The sequence below is a fragment of the Cygnus atratus genome, chromosome 28 (assembly GCF_013377495.2).
Source record: "Cygnus atratus isolate AKBS03 ecotype Queensland, Australia chromosome 28, CAtr_DNAZoo_HiC_assembly, whole genome shotgun sequence".
Classification (NCBI taxonomy): Eukaryota; Metazoa; Chordata; class Aves; order Anseriformes; family Anatidae; genus Cygnus; species Cygnus atratus.
Genome location: NC_066389.1, coordinates 289,205 through 310,617, shown reverse-complemented (window position 1 = coordinate 310,617; position 21,413 = coordinate 289,205). Strand labels below are relative to the sequence as shown.

The following is a 21,413-nucleotide window of genomic DNA, read 5'->3' as shown; positions in this document are numbered from 1 at the left end:
GCCCCCAGCCCCTCGCCCCGGGGGGGGCGGTGCCGGGATCCGCGGCCGTGCCCCCCGGGTGGGGCCGGGCCGGGCCGAGCCCGCCCCGCGCCGCCTTTGGGCCTCGCGGGGACCCGTAGCGGGCTCGCGTGGGCCGCGGCCTTGCCTCGCCGTGGAGCCCGGCGCCTGAGGTGAGTGCGGGGGGGGGCAGGAGCGGTTTTAATCTCCTCTTTCCCTACAGCTCCCCTCTGAAGGAGCGACAGACTTCCCAGAGGGGCCCTTACAGCGCGCTCTGTGGTTGCGGAGTTCTGTCAGGGCGGCAGGGATGCCCCAGACAAACAGGAACGAGCACACCTGGCGGTGCTTGAGCTTTGCGAGCTGCTTCTGAGGAAACGGTGCTTCACCCTGCTCTTTGTTACTGTCACAGCTGGGGCTGGAAACAAACGGGAGCCGTTCCCTTGACGGACTGAGTTTCTCCCCCCCCTTCCCGCCGGACGTGCACAGCAAGGTAAAATGACCTGAAAGGCCCTGTGGGCTGATCGCTTCCCTTATTCCCGAAGCAGAAAAACTGGAGCTTGGTCTTCAAATGTGTATTGTGCAGTAGGTGAAAGAATGCAAAGCGTCCTTACAAAACTCCCATCCTTCAGTGGGAGGTTATTTTTTCGTCCCGTGTGCTCACAGCTGTAAGCGTTGTTCTGTACAGTCCGACCAGCTTCAACATGCTTAGCGTTAGCGCTGCAGTTAACTGTGAGTTCCACAAAGACACAAATTCCTCCTAAGGAATTACAGAGTAATTACCTTGCTTTGACTGTACCGTGTGTCTCACCACCACCAAGGATTCTTACAACATCTCGTTAGGGTATTGTCATTTTCTTCTAAGAAAGTGGATGGAGAAGGCCTTGAATGCCAACGGAGGCGATTTAACTGATTTACTTACTTTTTTGCCTCCGTTGCATCACAATTGCTCGAGTGTATTTTTTTTCCTCCTGTCATAACCAAAGATGTCTGAGCAGTAGATACTGATATGTGGTTATGCTGAAGCTGAAAGCATAGAAGCATTTTCAATCTCTGCCTTATTCCAGTTTCTTCAAAATATTTGCTGCGTAGCCCTTGCTGTTACATTTCTAACAGCTGCAGTCAAAATAAATGCCCATCCCCAGGAGAAGAATCTGTCTTCCTCACGAGAAGAATGAAAGATCTTTGCTTATCAAATAAGTTGCTTGTTTTTCTCCCCAAATGCTTTTCCAAAATGGCAACATAACTAATGGAATATTTTTTCAGATAGGCAAATTATGCTGACTAATAGTCAACTGTATTTCTGTAGAGCATTCTGAGAGCTTGTGTGAATTATTTGTGTGCTTGGACTTTAACCTCTTTGGGCAGGATTCTGCCCCAGGCTAAGATACATTAATCAAAACAATGGAAAATTCACTTCTCTCTCTGCAGGAAAAATGCTGAGAAGTCTGAAAGGGCTTGTCTGCCATCCTCTGAAGGTAAGTCTTGTGGCAGCATGATGCTGCTTCCAATACTTCAGCTGTCCTGTGACCTGGAACAACAGTCTACAACTATAAAAAGTGGTGTCCCTTATAAACTGGTCGTGCAAGCTCCCATTACAGAGAGAGACCACTGAGTGTTATTCCTACTTTTCTCTCCATTCCTGTAAACGTGTGGGACAGCAAGTGTGTGAGTGAGTCTGGGCAGTTGGCTCAAGTGAGACGCTTGTTAAACGACTGAGTCTAGCATCCTGAAACGTCCAGAATGCTGAAGAGTCTATATCTTTGATACAAGCGTATCCCAAAAAACAGAGAACTTACTTGCTCTGCACTGCTGGAAAATGTAAAGGAAGAAGCCCTTTCTCTTGGTACAGAAGAACCAATCTTTCACCAAGGCTGTGTGTGGCTCTTTCACAAAGCCAAAGATGGCTTAGTGCTTCAGGTGGGTGTAGGAATATTAGCTCTGTCACAATACTGCAGCAGCACTACGTTATTCGTAAAGCTTCCTTATGTTATACGCAGCATAATGAATTAATGTTGCATATCTGGAGTGACTTCCTAAAGGTAAAGAATTTCAATTGTTTAGTTTTCTGTTCTCTTTGAAATGTTTTTTCATTAGTACATAGTGATTATGCACCCGTTGAAGAGGAAGACTCTTAAAGTCTTTGCTTCCGGAGATGAGATCCTGGTTGTTACAGTACGGGGTTTATCATGGCAGCCTGTATGAAATCAGCAGTCTTTTCTAGAGACTTATATGTAGCATCATGCAGGAACAGCTCCACCTTATGGCACATGACTTTATGATTAATCTCCATGTACCACGTGATAGTTTGCTGCCATTTCAGGGATCTGAGTTAAACTACTGTCCTTTTGCAGATGGAAACTTACAATAAAGTCCACTCTATGTTGTTAGGATAAGCTGTGTTAAAAGATGACACGACAATGTGAGAGCTTTGCATGCATGTTAAGATTTACTATGCAGACCTACAGCAAGCCAGAAAGGTGTATGCATGTGTTTCTGTCATTCTGTGTAAAGCGAGGGGATCAGTGTTAAGCACTGTCCTCTGTTCAGGAGAAGGGACCAAGTGATGTGTTGCTTGCTACTCCAGAAAGTCAGAATACATAATGCATTAAAAGTGATATTTTAGGTCATTCAGAGGTACTCTTCTGTAGCCGTGTTTTATCCAGATGTGCCTATGCCTAAGGCCAACAAGGCAAGCATCCTGGTGGGGGTCTCTTACAGACCGCCAAACCAGGATGAGGAGACAGATGAGGAATTCTACAGGCAGCTGGCAGAAGTTGCGAAATCGTCAGCTCTTGTCCTCGTGGGGGACTTCAACTTCCCAGGCATATCCTGGAAGCACAACACAGCCCAGAGGAAGCAGTCTAGGAGGTTTCTGGAGAGCGTGGAAGATAGCTTCCTGATGCAGCTGGTTAGTGAGCCTACCAGGGGTGCCCCGCTGGACCCTCTGTTCACAAACAGAGAAGGACTGGTGGGAGGTGTGGTGGTCGGGAGCTGTCTTGGGCAGAGTGACCACGAAATGGTAGAATTCTCTATTTCTGGCAAAGTCAGGAGGGGGACCAGTAAAACCGCTGTCTTAGACTTCCGGAGGGCAGACTTTGAGCTGTTCAGGACACTGGTTGGCAGAGTCCCTTGGGAGGAGGTTCTGAAGGGCAGAGGAGTCCAGGAAGGCTGGGCACTCCTCAAGACGGAGATCTTAAAGGCTCAGGAGCGGTCTGTCCCCACGTGCCCAAAGAGGAGCCGGCGCGGAAGAAGACCGGCCTGGCTGAACAGAGAGCTGTGGCTAGAGCTTAGGAGAAAAAAGAGGGTTTATGATCTTTTGAAAAGAGGGCAGGCCACTCAGAAGGATTATAAGGATGTTGTAAGGATGTGTAGGGACAAAATTAGAAAGGCCAAAGCTCATCTGGAGCTCAATCTGGCTACTGCTGTTAAAGACAACAGAAAATGTTTTTATAAATACATTAACATGAAAAGGAGGACTAAGGAGAATCTCCATCCTTTACTGGATGCGGGGGGAAACTTAGTGACAAGAGATGAGGAAAAGGCCGAGGTGCTTAATGCCTTCTTTGTCTCAGTCTTTAGCGGCAAGACCAGTTGTTCTTTAGATAACCAGTACCCTGAGCTGGTGGAAGGGGATGGGGAGCAGGATGTGGCCCTCACAATCCACGAGGAAATGGTTGGCGACCTGCTACAGCACTTGGATGGACGCAAGTCGATGGGGCTGGATGGGATCCACCTGAGGGTGCTGAGAGAACTGGCGGAAGAGCTGGCCAAGCTGCTTTCCATTGTTTATCGGCAGTTCTGGCTATCAGGGGAGGTCCCAGTCGACTGGCGGCCAGCAAACGTGACGCCCATCTACAAGAAGGGCCGGAGGGTAGACCTGGGGAACCATAGGCCTGTTAGTTTGACCTCAGTGCCAGGGAAGCTCATGGAGCAGATTATCTTGAGTGTCATCACGCGGCACTTACAGGGCAACCAGGCGATCAGGCCCAGTCAGCATGGGTTTATGAAAGGCAGGTCCTGCTTGACGAACCTGATCTCCTTCTGTGACCAAGTGACGCGCTTGGTGGATGAGGGAAAGGCTGTGGATGTGGTCTACCTCAATTTCAGTAAGGCTTTTGACAGCGTTTCCCACAGTATTCTCCTCAAGAGACTGGCTGCTCTTGGCTTGGACTGCCGTACGCTTCGTTGGGTTAGAAACTGGCTGGGTAGCCGGGCCCAAAGAGTGGTGAATGGAGCCAAATCCAGTTGGAGGCCGGTCACTAGTGGCGTCCCCCAGGGCTCAGTACTGGGGCCGGTCCTCTTTAATATCTTTATCGATGACCTGGATGAGGGGATTGAGTGCACCCTCAGTAAGTTTGCAGACGACACCAAGTTAGGTGCATGTCGACCTGCTCGAGGGTAGGAAGGCTCTGCAGGAGGGTCTGGATAGGCTGGACCGATGGGCTGAGGTCAACTGTATGAAGTTCAACAAGGCCAAGTGCTGGGTCCTGCACCTGGGGCGCAACAACCCCAAGCAGAGCTACAGGCTGGGAGATGAGTGCTTGGAAAGCTGCCTGGCAGAGAAGGACCTGGGAGTACTGGTTGATAGTCGGCTGAATATAAGCCAGCAGTGTGCTCAGGTGGCCAAGAAGGCTGACAGCATCCTGGCTTGCGTAAGAAACAGTGTGGCCAGCAGGTCTAGGGAGGTGATTGTCCCCCTGTACTCGGCTCTGGTGAGGCCGCACCTCGAGTACTGTGTTCAGTTTTGGGCCCCTCGCTACAAGAAGGACATGGAGGTGCTTTAGATCCAGAGAAGGGCAATGAAGCTGGTGAGGGGTCTGGAGAACAAGTCGTACGAGGAGCGGCTGAGGGAGCTGGGATTGTTCAGCCTGGAGAAGAGGAGGCTCAGGGGAGACCTCATCGCTCTCTATAGGTACCTTAAAGGAGGCTGTAGCGAGGTGGGGGTTGGTCTGTTCTCCCACGTGCCTGGTGACAGGACGAGGGGGAATGGGCTAAAGTTGCGCCAGGGGAGGTTTAGGTTGGATATTAGGAAAAACTTCTTTACCGAAAGGGTTGTTAGGTGCTGGAATGGGCTGCCCAGGGAAGTGGTTGAGTCACCATCCCTGGAGGTCTTTAAAAGACGTTTAGATGTAGAGCTTAGTGATATGGTTTAGTGGAGGACTTCTTAGTGTTAGGTCAGAGGTTGGACTAGGTGATCTTGGAGGTCTCTTCCAACCTAGATGATTTTGTGATTCTTTGCATGAATTTTGTAAAGGGAAACAGTAATTCACAAAATGCAAGTCTGTATCTGTCAAATCCAGATAACTGTTAGTAGCGTGGAATTCTCTTACTCTAGGACCTTACCTTGGTTTGGTAGCACTTCGAAGACTTAGGAAGGATTTAATGTCTGCATGTACTTAGAAGCTGCTTCTACAGCCCAGCATGATCTCAAGTCCACCATGGAAAAGTTCCAAACCACTGGAAGGCTACGTAGTGATTATGAGGAAGATGTCATGCTAAGGGGCAAACAAGTGATACTCTAAAACTGTATCTTTCCAGGACTCTGTAATGTAAAGATGGGGTCTGTTCTGCTGATTAAAAAAAAAAAAAAAAAAAAAGAAATTCTGCGTATCTGGCTGTGAGAACAGAGAACTGGACTTGATGACTAAGTCCCTTTCATGCTTGCATCCTGTCTTACCGTGCTGTCTCCTGCTCCTTTTGCAGGACTTCCTAGTAACGGGCTTTTGTACCGTAAAGGCTTTGTGTGATACTCCAGGTAGAAGATGCCCACAGTGCAGTAACCTTGTCTTTTCTCTTAAACGAGCAGAACACACGGCCCTGAGACATCCACTTGTGATTTGAGGAGGCGAGAGCATAAAATGCTCAAAGAAAATGAGAGAGCCTGAAATTCTAGGCTAAGAATGACCTAGGGGTGAAATGTTCTGGGTGAACAGGTGACAATAGTTGCGCGTTGTACTTATTCATGTATTAAATTAGCACCTTAGTGTCTTGCTCCAGGCTGTAAATTAAGTCACTTAAAAATAGCCAAATAAGATATCCTAATTGATCATTTGAATTTAAGGAGGAAAAGAACACTGTGGGAACAAGAGAAGATGGTATTAAAATGTGATGATAAAAATCAATATTTATTGTTCTTCCATATTTACACCGCTGTTGCTCGTAATATAGATACACAGTATTGAGTGCAAGACTGTTAACTCCTTCCTTCCCCCCCCTCCTTTTTTTTTTTTTAAATAATGTGCTGAAATGCTGATTGAAGAGTCCATTGTGTACTTAACGGGGGATGTGGGGTAATCCGACATCACACTTTCTTCTGAGCCCTTGTGGCTCTCAGATGACCCCCTGAGGAAAACTCGGATGACAGCAGAATTGCATCGTGCTGCGTAGAACTGCAACAGCTGTTCCTGTCTCTAAACTTGAGTTTACGACTACTCTCAACTACGCACACAGACAAAATAGGAAAATACTTGCTCTGTTTATACTTGGGGCCCGCAACTGTTCCAGTCAGTAATATGGAGGGTAGCTTTCAGTTTTGGTTGCTTTGGTCACAGCCGCTGGAATATAAGCCTTTTTTATTCATTGACGAATCTAATTTTTTCATATTTTCTTACACTGTAACATAATAAAATGCTTGTCCTTCTACTGCTCGCTTTCTTACCTGTTCTGGCTAGGCTTTATGGGCATGCTTCAGGAGTCTGTCTATGGAGAAAAGAATTAATCAGCTTAGCTGGCTGTTTCAGTTTCTCAGCCACATCTGTATTATAATGAAAGAGTCTGTATGCAGGGACACAGTTAGGAAAATCAGTGCAGGGAATGTAATTATAAATATCAAATAGTGGGCAGCGCTGTGCTAATCCCTCAATAATTGAGGTGATTATGGATTACCTGACAGCTTGAATTTTCAAGGTAGTAGCTACTGTTCATCAGTGTAGGCAGAAACATTATGGGAACTTCCCAGCAATAAGGCCCCAATGGCTGTACGTGTGCTCTTAAGCAACCTCAAAGGGGATAACTCGTTTTGGTGCAGGATTTGGTTCTTTAGATGACCTAAGTGAACGGAAACAGTTTAGAAGCAGGCATCTAAATATGAAATGTGGTTTTAAAGCGCTTGTTTTTTTCATGATGAGTTTACACTCTAATCATGAATTCGTCTTCTGATTGCAGAGACTTCTGCTCTGTGTTGCGTGTTACCTAGAGCCTCTCACAATGTGCATGCGGTGGGTGCACAAAACAAACTCCTGTCTGGTTTTCACTGCTACCAGTCTTTGACTGCTGAGAAGTTGGTTGTCTGATTGCATTTTTCTTTCCATAGTTGGACCATGGATATGCTCTCCATACAGCAGCCAAAGATTGCTTAAGTTCTGTCCTCAGCCAGGATGTCCAAATCCCAGCAGAAAGACCAAGAGCAGTTTTCTATACCAACGAGACCGACCCGGTGAGTAACTGCCAGGATTGTTATTGTCAAACAGCAGGTGTGGACATCCCAACAGTCTGTGGATGCGACGGAGCCAGGAGTGCTTACTGGGGCTGTGTTGTCCTGGTAAACATCAGGGAAGGCAGCACAGAGACCTAGTAACAGGTACCTAGACCATGATGCCCAGCCCAAAGGAAAACAGGCAATGGCTGTGCAGTTTAAAACAAGACAGGGCCGGTCCTCTGCCTCAAAGCTCCTGGGAACAAGTATTGATTCCTTCTCTATAGTTGCGTAGATGAAATAGACTGTATATTGCAGAGCCTCAGATGTGGCTTAACTTGTCATCAGGCACCATTAATTTCAACTCCAAGGTTATCCTTCCCTGACTAACCTCCCCAAATTGCCTATGGAGGGGGATAAAAAATACACCCCAGATGACTTCAGCACAGGATAGCTCTCCAGCCTTACACTCTTCATCTCGAGCACAAAATGAAGTGGGATAAAGGAATGGAATAAGCCTTTGAGATGCTTTTCTGCTGCCTCTGTAATTGGAGTCTTTCAATAGTGATTCCTCTGGGGTCTCTATGGAAACAGCAGCATGCAGATGATCTTGCTCATGTGGTCGGAGTGTCTCTATAGATTGCGCAGGAGAGTCCAGATGGCAAGAATTGTCTCCACTGTCCTGTACCTACAATTTATGTTGCCAGGCAACTGGCTTTGGCATTCTGGCTTCACGTGCTGATGTTTGGTGACATCCACCATTGCTTACTAATTTATCAGATCAGCATTCCTCAGACCTGCTGTATTGCTGATTGCATGTTGCAGCGGATCAGCTCCGCTGGCTTGCTTCATCAGCAAACCCGATAGTTCTAAGTGCAGTCATACTTGTGCACAGTAAAGACCCATTAAAAATGGATTAAGAAGGCCAGACAAAAACTAAATTTTTAATAAGACTTAGCATTTATATACCTTTCCATTAGCAAAACTCAAAGTGACTAAACGTGATGATAAAGATACTGACCCACTTTGCAGGTGTAGGAGCTGAAGAGTGAAGGAATTTGCCTAAAGTTATGCAGTGGGTCAGTGGTGAAAATGAGAATAAAAATGATCTCTGGAGTACTGCCCCTCTGTTCCAGTCCATAGATAACGCTGCCATGCAAAAACACAGCTGCTGCTAGTCTGTGTCAAATGGAGATACACACTCCTTAATCAAGTAACAGATACTTAGTGAAATTATCTAGTTGCAGACCTAAAGTACACTTGAATCTAGCAGACAACTCAGAGGGCAATCACATTACTGTTTGGGTATTGCGGTGATCAGAAGTACAAGCGGACTAATAAAAGATTACATAAATTCGTAAAGCACAGGGCTGCGGGTGCCCACAAAACAATGGCTCATACACAAGTTGAAGCAATCTGTTTCTTGCCTGGTAGGATATACTTTAGACTCCTCCTAAGCATCTGCCAGTAGTTTTCTGATACTATTTCTGCCTTGCTTTAATATCCAAGTTCTTCTAACTCTCTGTAAGCATCTACTCGTTTTGATTGAGCGTTCCCTCCCAAGCCTTCTGGGTGCAAAAAAAGAGGTATCAGACTATCTGGAGCCTTACGGTTTGCATTTTACCTTCCCAGGCCAACCACACAGAACACCATGAGGGTCGCCACTATAGCATTCCTCTTGAGGAGGTGAAAGCTGTTTTTCCACATGGACTGCCCTACCGTTTCCAGCAGCAGGTACTTTTGTCTTAAAGTAGATTTGTAGGGAGTGGACTGGTACTAGGCAAGAACCGATCCATCAACTGCCATACTTTTCTGTTGGAATAAGACAGAGTGGTAGGTGTGCTGATTATTCAGCTGAAAAAAAAAATGCAAGAATGCAATTTTTCCTGGTCCTCAGCAGCATTTTCTACATCTCAAAGATACAAGTCAGTCTAACCAAAACAGTGGCAGAAGGACACATGGATTCTACCTTAGGCAACATTCCTTCCAATGTTTTTCACCTGTAACTTTTGAATGCATAATGAATTACAGAAATATTTTTCCACAATTACGTTTCTGTATGAAATGGGGTAGCTCAAGAAATAATCTTATCAGCGACAGATGTCTTGCTTCTTGGTTTCTGTTGTGAGACTGATCGTGCCATGACTGGATCAGGCTTTGTAAACACGTTACATAGACTGACTGACTTTAGGAACAGATTTCTTACCCGAGTTAGCAATTCTAGGTGGTCAGATTTTGATTCATTGACACTATTGAAGCACTATCCACTTTTAGTTTTGCACTCACTAGCTTTCCTACACTCAGCATTTTCCCAATTCAGACTGCAGTTGGAACCTCTTAATTTCTCAATGTGCCTGTTGTTAGGCTTAAGATAACACAGTAGGGAGAGCGTGTCTACTACTACAGCTTGGTAGCTTGCAATATTCAAGGCTTGGGTCTGTAAGAAACATTTTTAATATTACAGAAAAGACAGGAAGTGAAAAGATAACATTCTGTAACACCTTAGGTGCTTGGCTGTTTGATAACAGGCTTGATGAAGTATTACAACTATTTATCCAAGGCTTGGGAACACTGAGAAATACAGAAGCATTGTTTAGGTTTTATATTTGAAAGTAGTTGGCTGTTTTTTCAGCCTGAGATTACAGAAGAACCTCAGTGTAAATTGCTGTATTTCTGGTAAAATCACCTCTTTACAAATTTGTTATGTTCTAGTCTGCGAGATTGAGAGACCAGAGTGCAGACTGGTTAGAACTACTATAGAAGTTTGATGTGGAACTTAGAATGGCCCTTATGAATATATTAGAGATGATTGTATAGAGCAACAGCAGAAATGTCACGATGAACCAAGGCATAATGGAGTTTTCCTTCTGCTGGAACCATCCGGGAAGGACCCTTGACAGTATCAGAGATGGAGTCATGCTAGGAACAGCTGTTGTGTGCTGGCATGTGGCTTCTTATTCATGTTCTGTTCCTTTTTTCAGGTGAAGACCTTCAATGAAGCCTGCCTGATGGTGCGAAAACCAGCTTTAGAACTTTTCACTTACCTGAAAAACTCCAACTTTGCCCACCCAGCTGTCAGATATGTGATCTGTATCTTTTATCACTTACTTGATAGTAGAATGCAAGTTAAACACAAGCAGGTGAGATTACACACATGATGAGATCACACACATTTGATTACTGCTGAGTACCATGGTTTAGTCTTCAGGGGGTGGTTCTACCACACCTGTTGTCAGCAAAAACTCCTCTGAGGAGTTCCTGAAGCTTGTCTGTGGCACAGATAAATGTGTACAACTCTGACTTAAGGTCCACAAACAGTGGTATCAGCACAGCTGAGGGAATGGCTATCAATTAACAGTCAACTAATGCTCGTTAGCGTTTTGTTGGAGACTTTCCTTGATAGATTGTGTTGGAGATGGTGAGAGAGGAACAGGGAAAACCATGACCCTGTGCCATGTGGTTCACTACTGCGCGAGGCAAGGCTGGCTGGTGCTGCACATCCCAGATGGTAAGACCACTGATGCTGTCTGTAACTACATCAAATACACTTGCCTATCTGGAATATGCTGCTTCAAGAGAAAGCTGCAGGGTAGGCCAGTGCAAATTATCTTTGTTTTTCTGTAGTGGAGAAGGTTTACTAAGCACACAAAAAAACCACCAACAAAATAAAGTGGAACATAATGTGGCGTTCATCTATAAGAAGGGTTCTAAGGAGGACCTGGGGAACTACAGACCTGTCAGCCTGAACTCGGTGCCAGGAGAGGTGATGGAACAGGTCACTTTGAACGCAATCATACAGCATGTGCAAGACAAGTAGGGTATCAGGCCCAGTCAGCATGCGTTCATGAAAGGCAAGTCCTGCCTGAGCAACCTCATCTCCTTCTATGACCAGGTGACCCACCTGGTGCCTGAGGGAAAGGCTGTTGAAGTAGTCTACCTAGACTTCAGCATATTCTTTCTATGTAGCAGAATAAGGATAAGAGAGAGAGACCCATCCACCCAATTTATAGAATAATTGTAACTAAAAATGGCAACTGTTTTCTTTTGCTTACAGCTCATCTCTGGGTGAAAAACTGCAAGGAGCTTATGCAGTCTTCCTATAAAAGGGAGCGGCTTGATCAGCCTTTGCAAGCATCTTCCTGGCTCAAGAACTTCAAAACCTCAAATGAGCACTTTCTAAAAGAGGTTTGTAGAGTTGTCTCGCTTAGTAGCTAAGAACTATCCACAGGATTGTTTCTCAGGAACTACATGTGCATGTGCTTCCAGTCTTTGAAGACCTGGACATGAAATCTAGACTTGCACATTTTTGAGAAATGCTTCATGTATTAATGCATGCACTCATATTGCATACAAACCCTACCCATCGCTAGAGTGCAATTTTTTGTAGAAAAAGAAGTACTATAAATCCCCCTCTGGGGATGGCTATTTGAGCTGAATTCTTTGCACAGATTCTGCACTAGACTTTAACACCAGAAAAGAAGCAGGAATCTTGCCATCTAGAGCTGCGAAGCTACCTCTGTGCTCCCTCATTCCTGATTTAATTCTTCTCTTACACAGATAAAAACACAACAAAAATATGTGTGGGGCAAACGAGAAAGTACGGAGCAGGGCAGACCACTGGGTGAAGTGGTAGAACAGGTAAGGAGTAACAACTGTTTCTGGCTTTGTCTTGCCTTTTATTAGAAAATTCCATCATTGCATTTGTAAAACAATACTGCTTCTAAAAAAACCTTACAAACAGTATTCTAGGAAGCGGAAGGCATTTTCCTATCAACAAGGTCACTATAAAAACCATAATGGAAGTTGCGATGGATCTCTAAAGGGATATGTAGACCCAACTTCAGTAGGAGCAAAAATCAGAACTTTCAAGTTCCTACATTGTTTACTATGACACCAGGTTGCTCCTTTGAAAGGAAAGAACAGACTTGACTGTTGTTACATCTTCCTTACCCCTTAGGAAGGACAGATAGTGTCCAGAGCTGCCAACATCATCTGTTGACGAGAACAACCTGAGTTATGTTTCTTTTCCTACTCTAAGGGTTTAGCTCGAGTGAGGAGTGCCAGCGATGCTGTAGGGGTGGTGCTGAAAGAGATAAAGCAGCAATGTCATCTTGGTTCGTTTAGAGTTCTCGTGGCAGTGGACGGAGTCAACGCGCTCTGGGGAAGGACTACATTAAAAAAAGAAGACAAAAGCCCTGTAAGAAGTGATTTGCTCTGATGAAATTTCTGTGTATATATCTGTACTGCAAGGGAGAGCAGGGGAGGGTGTATTGTTTGAAGTTCAATAGTAATCCCTACTGTAGAACTTCTTATACGTAGTAAGGTACACATTTGGCTTGTCGCCTATAGTAAAATGCATGTTTGGCTTTGCTAGCTCAGAGGGACCTGCAGAATACATGCTGTTCTTTACACATTTTTTGCTGAAGAAATGTCTCTCAATAAGAAGAAGGGATGTATACGTAGTGTTTTGGTAGGAAAGGTTTGGGCACTTCTCCATGTAACATTACTAGGGCTGAATAGTGCTAAGTAAAAGCAAAGGAAAAAAATGCACCTAAATGATGCACACGAGAGAGATTTCCACTCTAGTTTAAAGTGGGGGGAGAAGAATTTATTTCTTGGATGAAAACTACTGGCAAAAAAACAAGTCATACCAGACAATTTTCATCAGGTTTCTCCAGAGGAGCTGACACTAGTGTACAACCTAAGGAAGATGATGATGAATAACTGGGTGAGTCTTGTTCTTTACCTTTGGGTGTCTTATTTGCAGCAATTAAAGCTACATGCTGGTAAGTGTAAAGCTGCAAACTAACATGGTGCTATTTCTTCAGTGAAGAGGAGCATAAGCACAATGCAACTGTTTAGGGTTAGTATCTCATCAATGTTTCTGACATCAGCCAGCAGCAGATGTGTGTGCCAGAGTATAAGAACAGCTTAAATATGTAATGATGATTTTCTTGAATGCCAAACTCCAGTTTGACTCACACTTCCAGAGGCAGCAGTTTTTAAAAACTCTTAATGACATTTTGTTTTATGATTTTGTTGAACTAATGAGAGCTTTTAGTTTCTGGAAACTGTTAAACTTCTTGCTGTAGGAGGTTAATTCCTTCTGCTGCTTTTTCAATCCCTTGCATGTTAATCTCTCAGGTAGTCTTCAGATTTAAATGTATACAGAAGATTTCTTTTAAAAGTCTCTTAGATGTTTCAGGTGTCATTCTTACTCATAAATGGCATTCATGTTTCGGTGCCAACACTTAAACACCAGCTCTCTTTCCTGTGCTGCATGTATACTTGGAATAGCCACGGTTAACATACTTAGGAGCATTATATAGGGTCCATTACACAGAATTTTGGAATTGAAGTAACTGTGAGAACAGGGAAGAAAGGACCTCACTTGTTTAGAATCTGTAACTATTTCACAAATGCAAAGGTTGCAGATGAAATGTGCTGTAATCTACATCTCTTTTAGAATGGAGGTGCTATTGTGACAACACTTAGCCAGACTGGCTCTCTATTCAAACCAAGTTCTGCATATTTGCCCCATGAGTTACTAGGAAAGGTGAGTCGTGTCTTTTCTTTTTTTGCCTTCCCTTCCTTTCACAGTAGGAAACAAATAAAAATCCTTGTTTTGGAACTGTATTCAGGTCCAAAGATTGCAGGTTTTCTTTAATCATCTTCAGATCACACGCATCGTTAGTTTCCTTTGCTTAATTCCGTGTGAGCTTGCCCCTTCTTGCCGACAGCTCCACCAACGCCACGAAGCTGTGCCCGTGTGCTCCTGACTGTCAGCAGCCTTCCTTTCAGCACTCTCAGGCTTCCCTTTCCCTTCCAGGAGGGATTCGACGCTTTGGATCCTTTTGTCCCTGTCCTAGTTTCCAACTACAGCCAGCGGGAATTTGAGAGCTGCTACCATTACTACCTCCATCGGAAATGGCTTCAGCACGAGCAAGGTGCGGCCTGAACCGGCCGAGGGCCGGGCAGAGGCGGGCCGGGGGAGGAGGGAGGTGCCGAGGGTCGGGGCCGGCCGCGGAGCCGCAGCCTCAGCGCCCTTTCTGGTCCCTCTTGTCTTGCAGCGCGCACGGAGGCCGGCAAGGAGGAGCTGCGCTTCCTGAGCGGCTCCAACCCGCAGCAGCTGGAGCGCCTGGCGGGGCCGCTGTAGCGCCATCAATAAAGGGCGGAGCCGGTCTCGGTCTCGGTCTCGGTCTCGGTCTCGGTGTCGGGGCCCCGCCGTGACGCACCTCCGGTTCCGCAGCCCGGCGGGGCGATGGCGGCGGGGGAGGCGGTGACGCTGCAGCTGGGCCCCTACGCGGGCTGCGTGGGCTCCCACTGGTGGGGGCTGCAGGTGGGCGGCGGGAGGAGGACGGGGGGGGACCGGGAGGGACCGGGAGGGGGCCCGGCGCTCACCCGCTCGCCCCTACCCCCCGCAGGCCGCAGCGCCGCGCGGCTCCGCCGAGCTCGGCAGCGGGCCCCTGCTGCGGGCCGCGGGCGGCCGGGAGGAGAGCCGCACGCCGCGCCTCATCGCGCTGGAGCTGAAAGGTAGCGCCGGGAGGGACGGCGGGGGGTAAGGGAGGGACGGAGGGAGGCCGGGGCGCGGCGGGGCCACCCCGCTCCCCGCTGCTCCCCTCTTGCAGGCGGCGTGGGCTCGCTGGGGCGCGGCGCCGCCTGCCCGGAGGCTCCGGCGGCCTGGTGAGTAGCGGCGGCGGGGGCGGTGCGGGGCCGCCGAGGGGCAGCCGGCAGCCGCCGCCGCTTTGCGTTGCAGGCGCGGGGACGTGGCGAGCTACGTGGAGCAGCCGGCGGCCGGAGGCGCCTCGCCGCGGGACCGCGGGCGGCGGACGGTGAGGGAGGGAGGAGCGGGGCCGGAGGCGGGGGCTGCGCCGGGGGCCGCGCCGGGGGCCTCGCCTCGGTTTCCCCGGGCGCAGCGCGGCGCCTCCGGGTCCCGTCCCTGGCGCAGAGCAGGGGCGCCCAGCACCGCGTCTGGGTGGCGCTCGGAGATCTCCAGGGTCTGTCGGGGCTCCGCACTCGCTGGGTACCGGTGCCGGGGCTCCGTCACCTGCCCGGCCGGGCCGTGCTTCCCGGTGCACCGGTAGAGCCTGGCACGACGTGGAGGCTCTGCTGGACACCGCTGGCAGGAGCCTGCTGCTCTCCGCGCCTCCCGGCAGCGATTGATGGACGTGGATGGGATCCCCCGGAGCTGCCTCCTCGTGGCTGAGCAGCCCCAGCTCAGCTTCTCCTCCCCACAGAGGGGCTACAGGCCTGTCCGCGGTCCAGTGTCCACACGTTGGGCTCTCTCCAGTACGTCCACGAAAAGAAGAGGCGAAGCGTCCCGTAACCGGCTTCCCTGGGCTTTTTCTTTAGGGAGATGCTTCTTCTGATGGAAAGGGCAGCTCTGGCACTTCTCTTCAAGGTGTGCATGTGCTTTCTGCGTGTTATGTTTTTGTCTTACCTGGTTTGTACAGTCTTGATGGTTTTGGTTTCCTTGCTGAAGGTCAAAGAATTCTGGAAAGGTAGGGCAGCCCTCGTGACTGCAGATTGATGGTAGATGGTTTGTCTGTGAACTAATACAAGGGCACGAGAGGAAAAGTTACAGAATAGCATTTCTTTGCTTAAAGAAGATAACAGGTTGAGCAACTGTACCACACAACTTCAGGGGAAGCTTTTTTCCCCATTTGCCTTTCCTATCAAGGGGATATTCAGAGTGGAAAAGATGTTGGCTCTTCATACTGCTCTCTTTCCAGATGCATCTTCTGCCCCTGCGCAGCTCGATGTTTCCCAGGATGTTTACTCAGGCAGCAGCATGCAGGTCTGGTCCGATTACCTCAATGTGCAGCTGCATCCCCGGAGCATCTATGTCATCCAGCAGTACAATCACAACGGGTATGTCTTAGCAGAAGGCTAACAGGCAACAGCCATTTAGTTCAGAATTTGTTATCCAGAACAGGATCTTAATTTTGTCTTCAGGGGAATACTAAGAGAGAGTAGAATAAGAGCTTTTTCTACTTTTTAGGGAGTCTGGTCGTCTAGAAGCCTTTGGACAAGGTGAAAGGCTCCTGCAAGAGCATGGCTGCGTAGAGGAGCTGGAAGATCGGTTGCACTTCTATGTCGAAGAGTGTGATTATCTGCAGGTTTGATAGCTCAGTCCAACCTCCCCCCCCCTTTCTTTTTAAACAAACTTCTTTTAAGATTAAACAAAAACTCATGTCATGTCTCTTGTTTTACACAGGGATTTCAAGTCCTCTGTGACCTACACAGTGGGTTCTCTGGAGTTGGTGCCAAGGTGACAGAACTGCTCTACGATGAGTATTCAGGAAAAGGAATCCTGACCTGGGGCTTGACTCCAGTCATGCATAACATGGGGGTGAGTAACTGAAAAAAAAAACACACCAAGAATATGTAAAGCTATCATGCCCAATCTGAATTAAGTGATCTCGTTTGCATCTTTAAGAACACATTTGTTGGATTTTTCCCCCCAGGATTCTCAGAAGAACTTTTACAGGCTGATGAACACAGCCCTAGGAATTGTACACCTCTCCAGTCACAGCTCGCTGTTTTGCCCTATGTCGCTCAATGGGAGTCTAGGACTCAAGCCACAACCTCCCATTACATTTCCCTACATAAACTATGATGTATGTATTGTGTAGCAGTTTACCTAAAAAATGCTTTCTTTTGTAGCTTACAGCATTTTTTAAGACTTGACACTCAAAATATTTTCTGCAGCTACATATTTTAGTTGTGTATTTTATAATGGTGCTCTAGTAAGCAGAAATGATTTTTCCCCTGTCAATAGACCCAACTGCTGACTTACTATTCCCCCTTTTTTTTTTTTTTTTTCAACTTTTAAAAAGATTGAGTTTCTCTTTTTGGATGCTTTCAGTTAGTATACTATTTTTAGTTTCTGCACTGAAAAAAAATACTTTACTGGCTAATAAGCTGTTTCTCCCTTTTTATTGTATCGCTCACTCTTAGCTCCTGTTCCATGTTATTATTTGCATTATTACTGTTAACTTTTAATTAACTGTCAGTCTGTTATAGCTGAAACTAGATTTCTGAAGTATATTAAATATATGCAAAGCTAGTTCTAAGTCAATAGCCTGCTTGAGGTATGAACAATACTTCATTCCATTACAGTTTAATCAACTGAACAGAACATGATCTTAACAGCGTAGGTATTCTAGAGGTGCAGGGTATGAGGGTATGCACCTCAAGCCCTGTCCAGGCACTAAAAAGCTGCTGACAAGAAAACAAGTAACAGATCAGTTGTTAGCCAACAGCTGACACCCAAAATCTTAAATAATTGTTTAGCATATTTTTGTTTTTTTTTTTTTTTTATATAGGCCATGTTTAAGTTAATTGCTTTTTATATGTATTTTTAAGGAACAAAAGAGTTTAACTTGTCCTGTAACAGTTCCATTTGTGTCCTCCATAGGCGTCACTTAACTACCACAGCAGTGCAATTTTGGCAGCAGCACTTGATACCCTTACTGTTCCTTACCGACTCTGTTCCTCTCGGGGCTCTATGATGCACCTTGCTGAAACACTTAATTTCTCTGGGAGAAAGGTAAGGGCTTAGAGAACAGCACCCTTTAACTCTTTCAGCTCTACCTGAACTACTGCTGTAAACAAGAGCTGGTGTTATTCTACTTCGCGTACATGCAGCAATGTAAGCACCTTCTTTATAGGACAGAGGCCTGTGTCAGAAGCATGGGGAGCGTATTACAGACCATGAGTTGTCACCCCCCTCTCCAACTCACAGGTTGCAGCTGTGTGGGCTTCAGTTCCCTTTCCTGCTGTGTATGGCCACTCGCTTCCAGATGTTTTACACACATACCAGCAGGACCTGCCCTGGAAGCTGCTGTCTTCATGTAGGGAGCAAAACGTCAGCTGCTGTTTTGCTCAGTCTGTTGTGCTAAGAGGAATTTGCAAAGAAGGTCACATCAGGTAATCAACATTTGCACTACACTTTTCCTTCAGAACTCTGGCAACTTCTGACACAAGTTTTTACAAAATTACTGTCTTTCCATTAGGAGTGTGAGTTGAATTAAGACAAGCTAGCGATCTTATGCTGCTAGTTTAATAGCGAAACAACTGAAGAGCAGCTAAATCATCACCATCTTCATTCAAGCCCTCCCCCCACCCCCAAAAAAAAAACCATGAATTTTTCTTTGTAGCAGCTGTCCAGGAAAGCAGCCTACTTCTCCACTCCATGCTTTTGAGACAGCTGAACAAATTCTGCAGAAGTATTTACATGCTGTGTTTCCTGGGGCATTCAGGTGGGTAAGTCTCTTTACGGAATACCAACTAGAAAGGGAAGACAGAGTTTTGTGTAACTTTATTCAGTTTCTTCTTTACAGCACATTCCACGTTCTTGAGCAGCCGTGTATGACCCGGCCTCCATATCCCCGTTTTTTTTCTCCTCTTCTGACCAGACAAGGCTTCCTCCTGGACAAACCTTCCAGTTATTCTGCAGCAGGTAATGTGTGGTTAAACTTACTTTGTAACACAAAAAGGGGCAGTAGGGTTTAACAGAGCTAAAGTGTTGATTTATTTTTATTTTTTTCCTTAAAAAGCACTTCTGAGGTAGCAGGGCAAAAAATGAGTCACAAGCGCCTTTTTTTTTGCTATGCTGACTTCAAGTAAAGCAACTGCTTATCAAGAGGATCATTAAGTAGAATAGACTAGGGAAACACATTTTGATCGCTGTATTTAAACAACGATATCTTTCCCTGCAGCTGTTGAAAGTATTCCTGTATTAACATCGCTGCAGTCTTCATCTGTTCTGCACACGCTCCTCTACAGCTTATACAAGGATCTACAGAAGCTGAATACTCGACGATGGGCCAGCTTTTTCTCTGCAGGAGTTGAACAGGCTGACTTCCACGAGGCCGTAGAGGCACTAAGAACTCTATCACAATGCTATGAGACAGGTTTTGGAGACGATAAATCTGAAGATGAAACAGATTCAGACTGACTCATCTTTATTACTGGAGATAGGGGAAGGAAGAATATTCTTCAAGATTGTTTTCAAAATAAAGAAAATGGTGCTTGAAGATGGTCCCTCTGCTCCTTCCTTTTAATTTTACCCTATTACAAAGGCTGGCTTAAGTTGTCCCCCTACTTGAAGTTGTAAAGGAGGAAAGCTGCTGCTTCTGGTGGTGTTCTGTTTTTCTAAACTCTGCAAACTCGTGTGCTTTGCATGTTAGTTTAAGACCACACAATAAATACAATTTGAATTCTGTAACTTTCCCATGTACGATCAACACAAGGGAAAAAATTACAAAAAATCATGTTCCACATGAAAACAGACATCTTATGATACAGTATTTACATGTTCTCTGCAAAGGTATGATGGTGAAGTTGTTGTAACAGACAGAGGTCAGTGTCCACAAACATCACTCCTGTCATTTTGTTTCTGAAGTACACTGTATAGATTCTGAAGGATGTTAATGCTTTCTTTGTTCCTTTAGTTTGATACAGATGGAGAAGTGCTGCTTGTCAGAAGTGACTAAGAAAGTGAACCAAAAAAGGTGCCATATTAAGTACCTGCAAAAGCATTTTTTCCTTTATCCACAGCACCTGTCTAGCAGCAAACTGGCAAACAGCTCTCCTGATGCAGTCAGCAGCTTATCAAACCAGGAAACCCTTAGTCATCAGGTTCTTCCTCAGAAAGCAGCAGATCTTTATCTGACAATTGGTCTGCATTACTAGTACTAGTTGCATCCTCCTCATCTTCAGAGCTCCCATCACAGGATGTATGAAACAGCTTCATCAGCTCTCTGAACCTGTGGGATACCTGAAAAACAAGGGAAATTCAAGATGATTAGTGGCCAGAAAGGTGGTATGAAATAGAAGTTTCATATTAGGAAGTTCAGGGTTATGTAAAAGCACAATCACATTCTATGCAAGACTCAATCATAAAGGGAAAGAGAAATGGAAGTGCACAGGATTGTTTTCTTTGGAAGAAAGACAGGTTCCCTGTATTTAAGTAGAGGGCTGACAACCCAAGTACCATCATTGAAATAATTCTGGTACCAAATATAAGGCTAGAATACAATGGTAATGTAAAAAGGACCAAGTCACGTGTTACATTTTTTGGCTCCACTGCACGATACCAGCTTGTTAGCCTTTTAGAGAAAGTCAGAATTTTCCAAACAAAATCTTCATGAATAGGGAAAGCTGTCAGGCACAGGCAAGCACTTAATTCAAGACAGCAAAAAAATACTCGGGGAAGAAGATGTAGCTAAATATCAGTTAATAAATAAGGAAACAATTGCAGTTAACTAAGACACAGCAATAAGGAACAAGTTTCAAGCAGATGAAGTAATAATCACCCTTCAAACTGGGTTAACTAAAATGGCTGTGAAGGAAGACAGTAGTGTTACAGACCTTTCAGACAAATGAAATGAAATTGTCAACAGTACAAATGATTTTGGAATAATATAACACCACCACTTTCCACATGCTGTAGAAAGCCACATAACATTTGATCAAAATGCACTAGAAATGCAGGTATAATTGCATACTTTTGGGGAAAAAACAGAAAATACAATGCATATTTGATCTATAGTAGAATCTTAAATGTACATGGTGTTGGTTACCTGACAGAAAAGTTTATAACAGTCAGAAAAAAGACCAAAAAGAATGGATAGCATACAGCAAACAGACACTAATCCTTGGCTAGATTTTAAAAAAAGAAGAAAAAGGCAAAATTCAGGAATGGAAGCATTAGATATGACGAGTGATTGACCTATCTCCTGTGAGTAAGGTGGCTTAATGTGAAACCTCCAACTTAAATCCCTAAAAATCTCACACTACTGAAAATAACAGCAGCATGATGGGGAAAAATTACTGCATTCCTATACTTCTCCTGTTCTCACTGAGCACGTAGTAGGGCCTACTACCAGACAGGACATCCAACCTGTTGTTTAAACTGACTGAGCTGTTCTTCATAATGAAGCTGATCAATTAATAAGAACACAACGAAAAAAATCTGTAAAGAGACTTGACTATC

At 45.6% G+C, this 21,413-nt stretch overlaps 3 protein-coding genes across 7 annotated transcripts in view; 2 read left to right on the top strand and 1 right to left on the bottom strand.

The window, feature by feature from the left end:
- The first annotated feature begins 47 nt into the window (after window positions 1-47).
- Window positions 48-14,598, top strand: DAP3 (death associated protein 3). Of its 2 annotated transcripts, XM_035567438.2 has the most exons (14): window positions 48-170; window positions 407-487; window positions 1,426-1,472; window positions 7,310-7,432; window positions 9,044-9,145; window positions 10,393-10,501; window positions 10,827-10,919; window positions 11,466-11,596; window positions 11,969-12,049; window positions 12,450-12,608; window positions 13,080-13,139; window positions 13,878-13,967; window positions 14,241-14,358; window positions 14,482-14,598. In XM_035567438.2, exons 3-14 carry the CDS (start codon window positions 1,431-1,433, stop codon window positions 14,565-14,567), a joined length of 1,194 nt encoding a protein of 397 aa, XP_035423331.1. In that variant the 5' UTR covers window positions 48-170; window positions 407-487; window positions 1,426-1,430; the 3' UTR covers window positions 14,568-14,598. The 2 variants fall into 2 exon arrangements, with proteins under 2 accessions (XP_035423331.1, XP_050571798.1); XM_050715841.1 differs by lacking the exon at window positions 13,080-13,139.
- MSTO1 (misato mitochondrial distribution and morphology regulator 1) lies at window positions 14,558-19,456 on the top strand. Of its 2 annotated transcripts, none has more exons than XM_035567437.2 (14): window positions 14,558-14,750; window positions 14,836-14,944; window positions 15,040-15,094; window positions 15,168-15,243; window positions 15,764-15,812; window positions 16,144-16,282; window positions 16,413-16,530; window positions 16,629-16,763; window positions 16,879-17,031; window positions 17,832-17,963; window positions 18,159-18,343; window positions 18,577-18,675; window positions 18,757-18,875; window positions 19,135-19,456. In XM_035567437.2, exons 1-14 carry the CDS (start codon window positions 14,673-14,675, stop codon window positions 19,371-19,373), a joined length of 1,686 nt encoding a protein of 561 aa, XP_035423330.1. In that variant the 5' UTR covers window positions 14,558-14,672; the 3' UTR covers window positions 19,374-19,456. The 2 variants fall into 2 exon arrangements, with proteins under 2 accessions (XP_035423330.1, XP_035423329.1); XM_035567436.2 differs by having other exon boundaries at window positions 14,565-14,750; window positions 18,574-18,675.
- Window positions 18,718-21,413, bottom strand: part of LOC118258572 (GON-4-like protein) — a 30,260-nt gene continuing 27,564 nt past the window's right edge. For all 3 annotated transcript variants that reach the window (XM_050715839.1, XM_035567433.2, XM_035567434.2), the window contains one exon: window positions 18,718-20,195. In XM_050715839.1, coding sequence (XP_050571796.1) covers window positions 20,046-20,195 — 150 coding nt within the window. In that variant the 3' untranslated portion in view covers window positions 18,718-20,045. The remainder of the gene's footprint in view (window positions 20,196-21,413) is intronic.

Coding starts and splice junctions, on each gene's coding strand:
- DAP3 (XM_035567438.2), top strand. CDS start 1,431: ATGCTGAGAAGTCTGAAAGGGCTTGTCTGCCATCCTCTGAAG. Junction 9,146..10,392: donor CCTACCGTTTCCAGCAGCAG/GTACTTTTGTCT, acceptor TCCTTTTTTCAG/GTGAAGACCTTCAATGAAGC. Junction 10,920..11,465: donor GGTGCTGCACATCCCAGATG/GTAAGACCACTG, acceptor TTTTGCTTACAG/CTCATCTCTGGGTGAAAAAC.
- MSTO1 (XM_035567436.2), top strand. CDS start 14,673: ATGGCGGCGGGGGAGGCGGTGACGCTGCAGCTGGGCCCCTACGCGGGC. Junction 16,531..16,628: donor AAGAGTGTGATTATCTGCAG/GTTTGATAGCTC, acceptor TGTTTTACACAG/GGATTTCAAGTCCTCTGTGA. Junction 18,676..18,756: donor GTGTTTCCTGGGGCATTCAG/GTGGGTAAGTCT, acceptor TCTTCTTTACAG/CACATTCCACGTTCTTGAGC.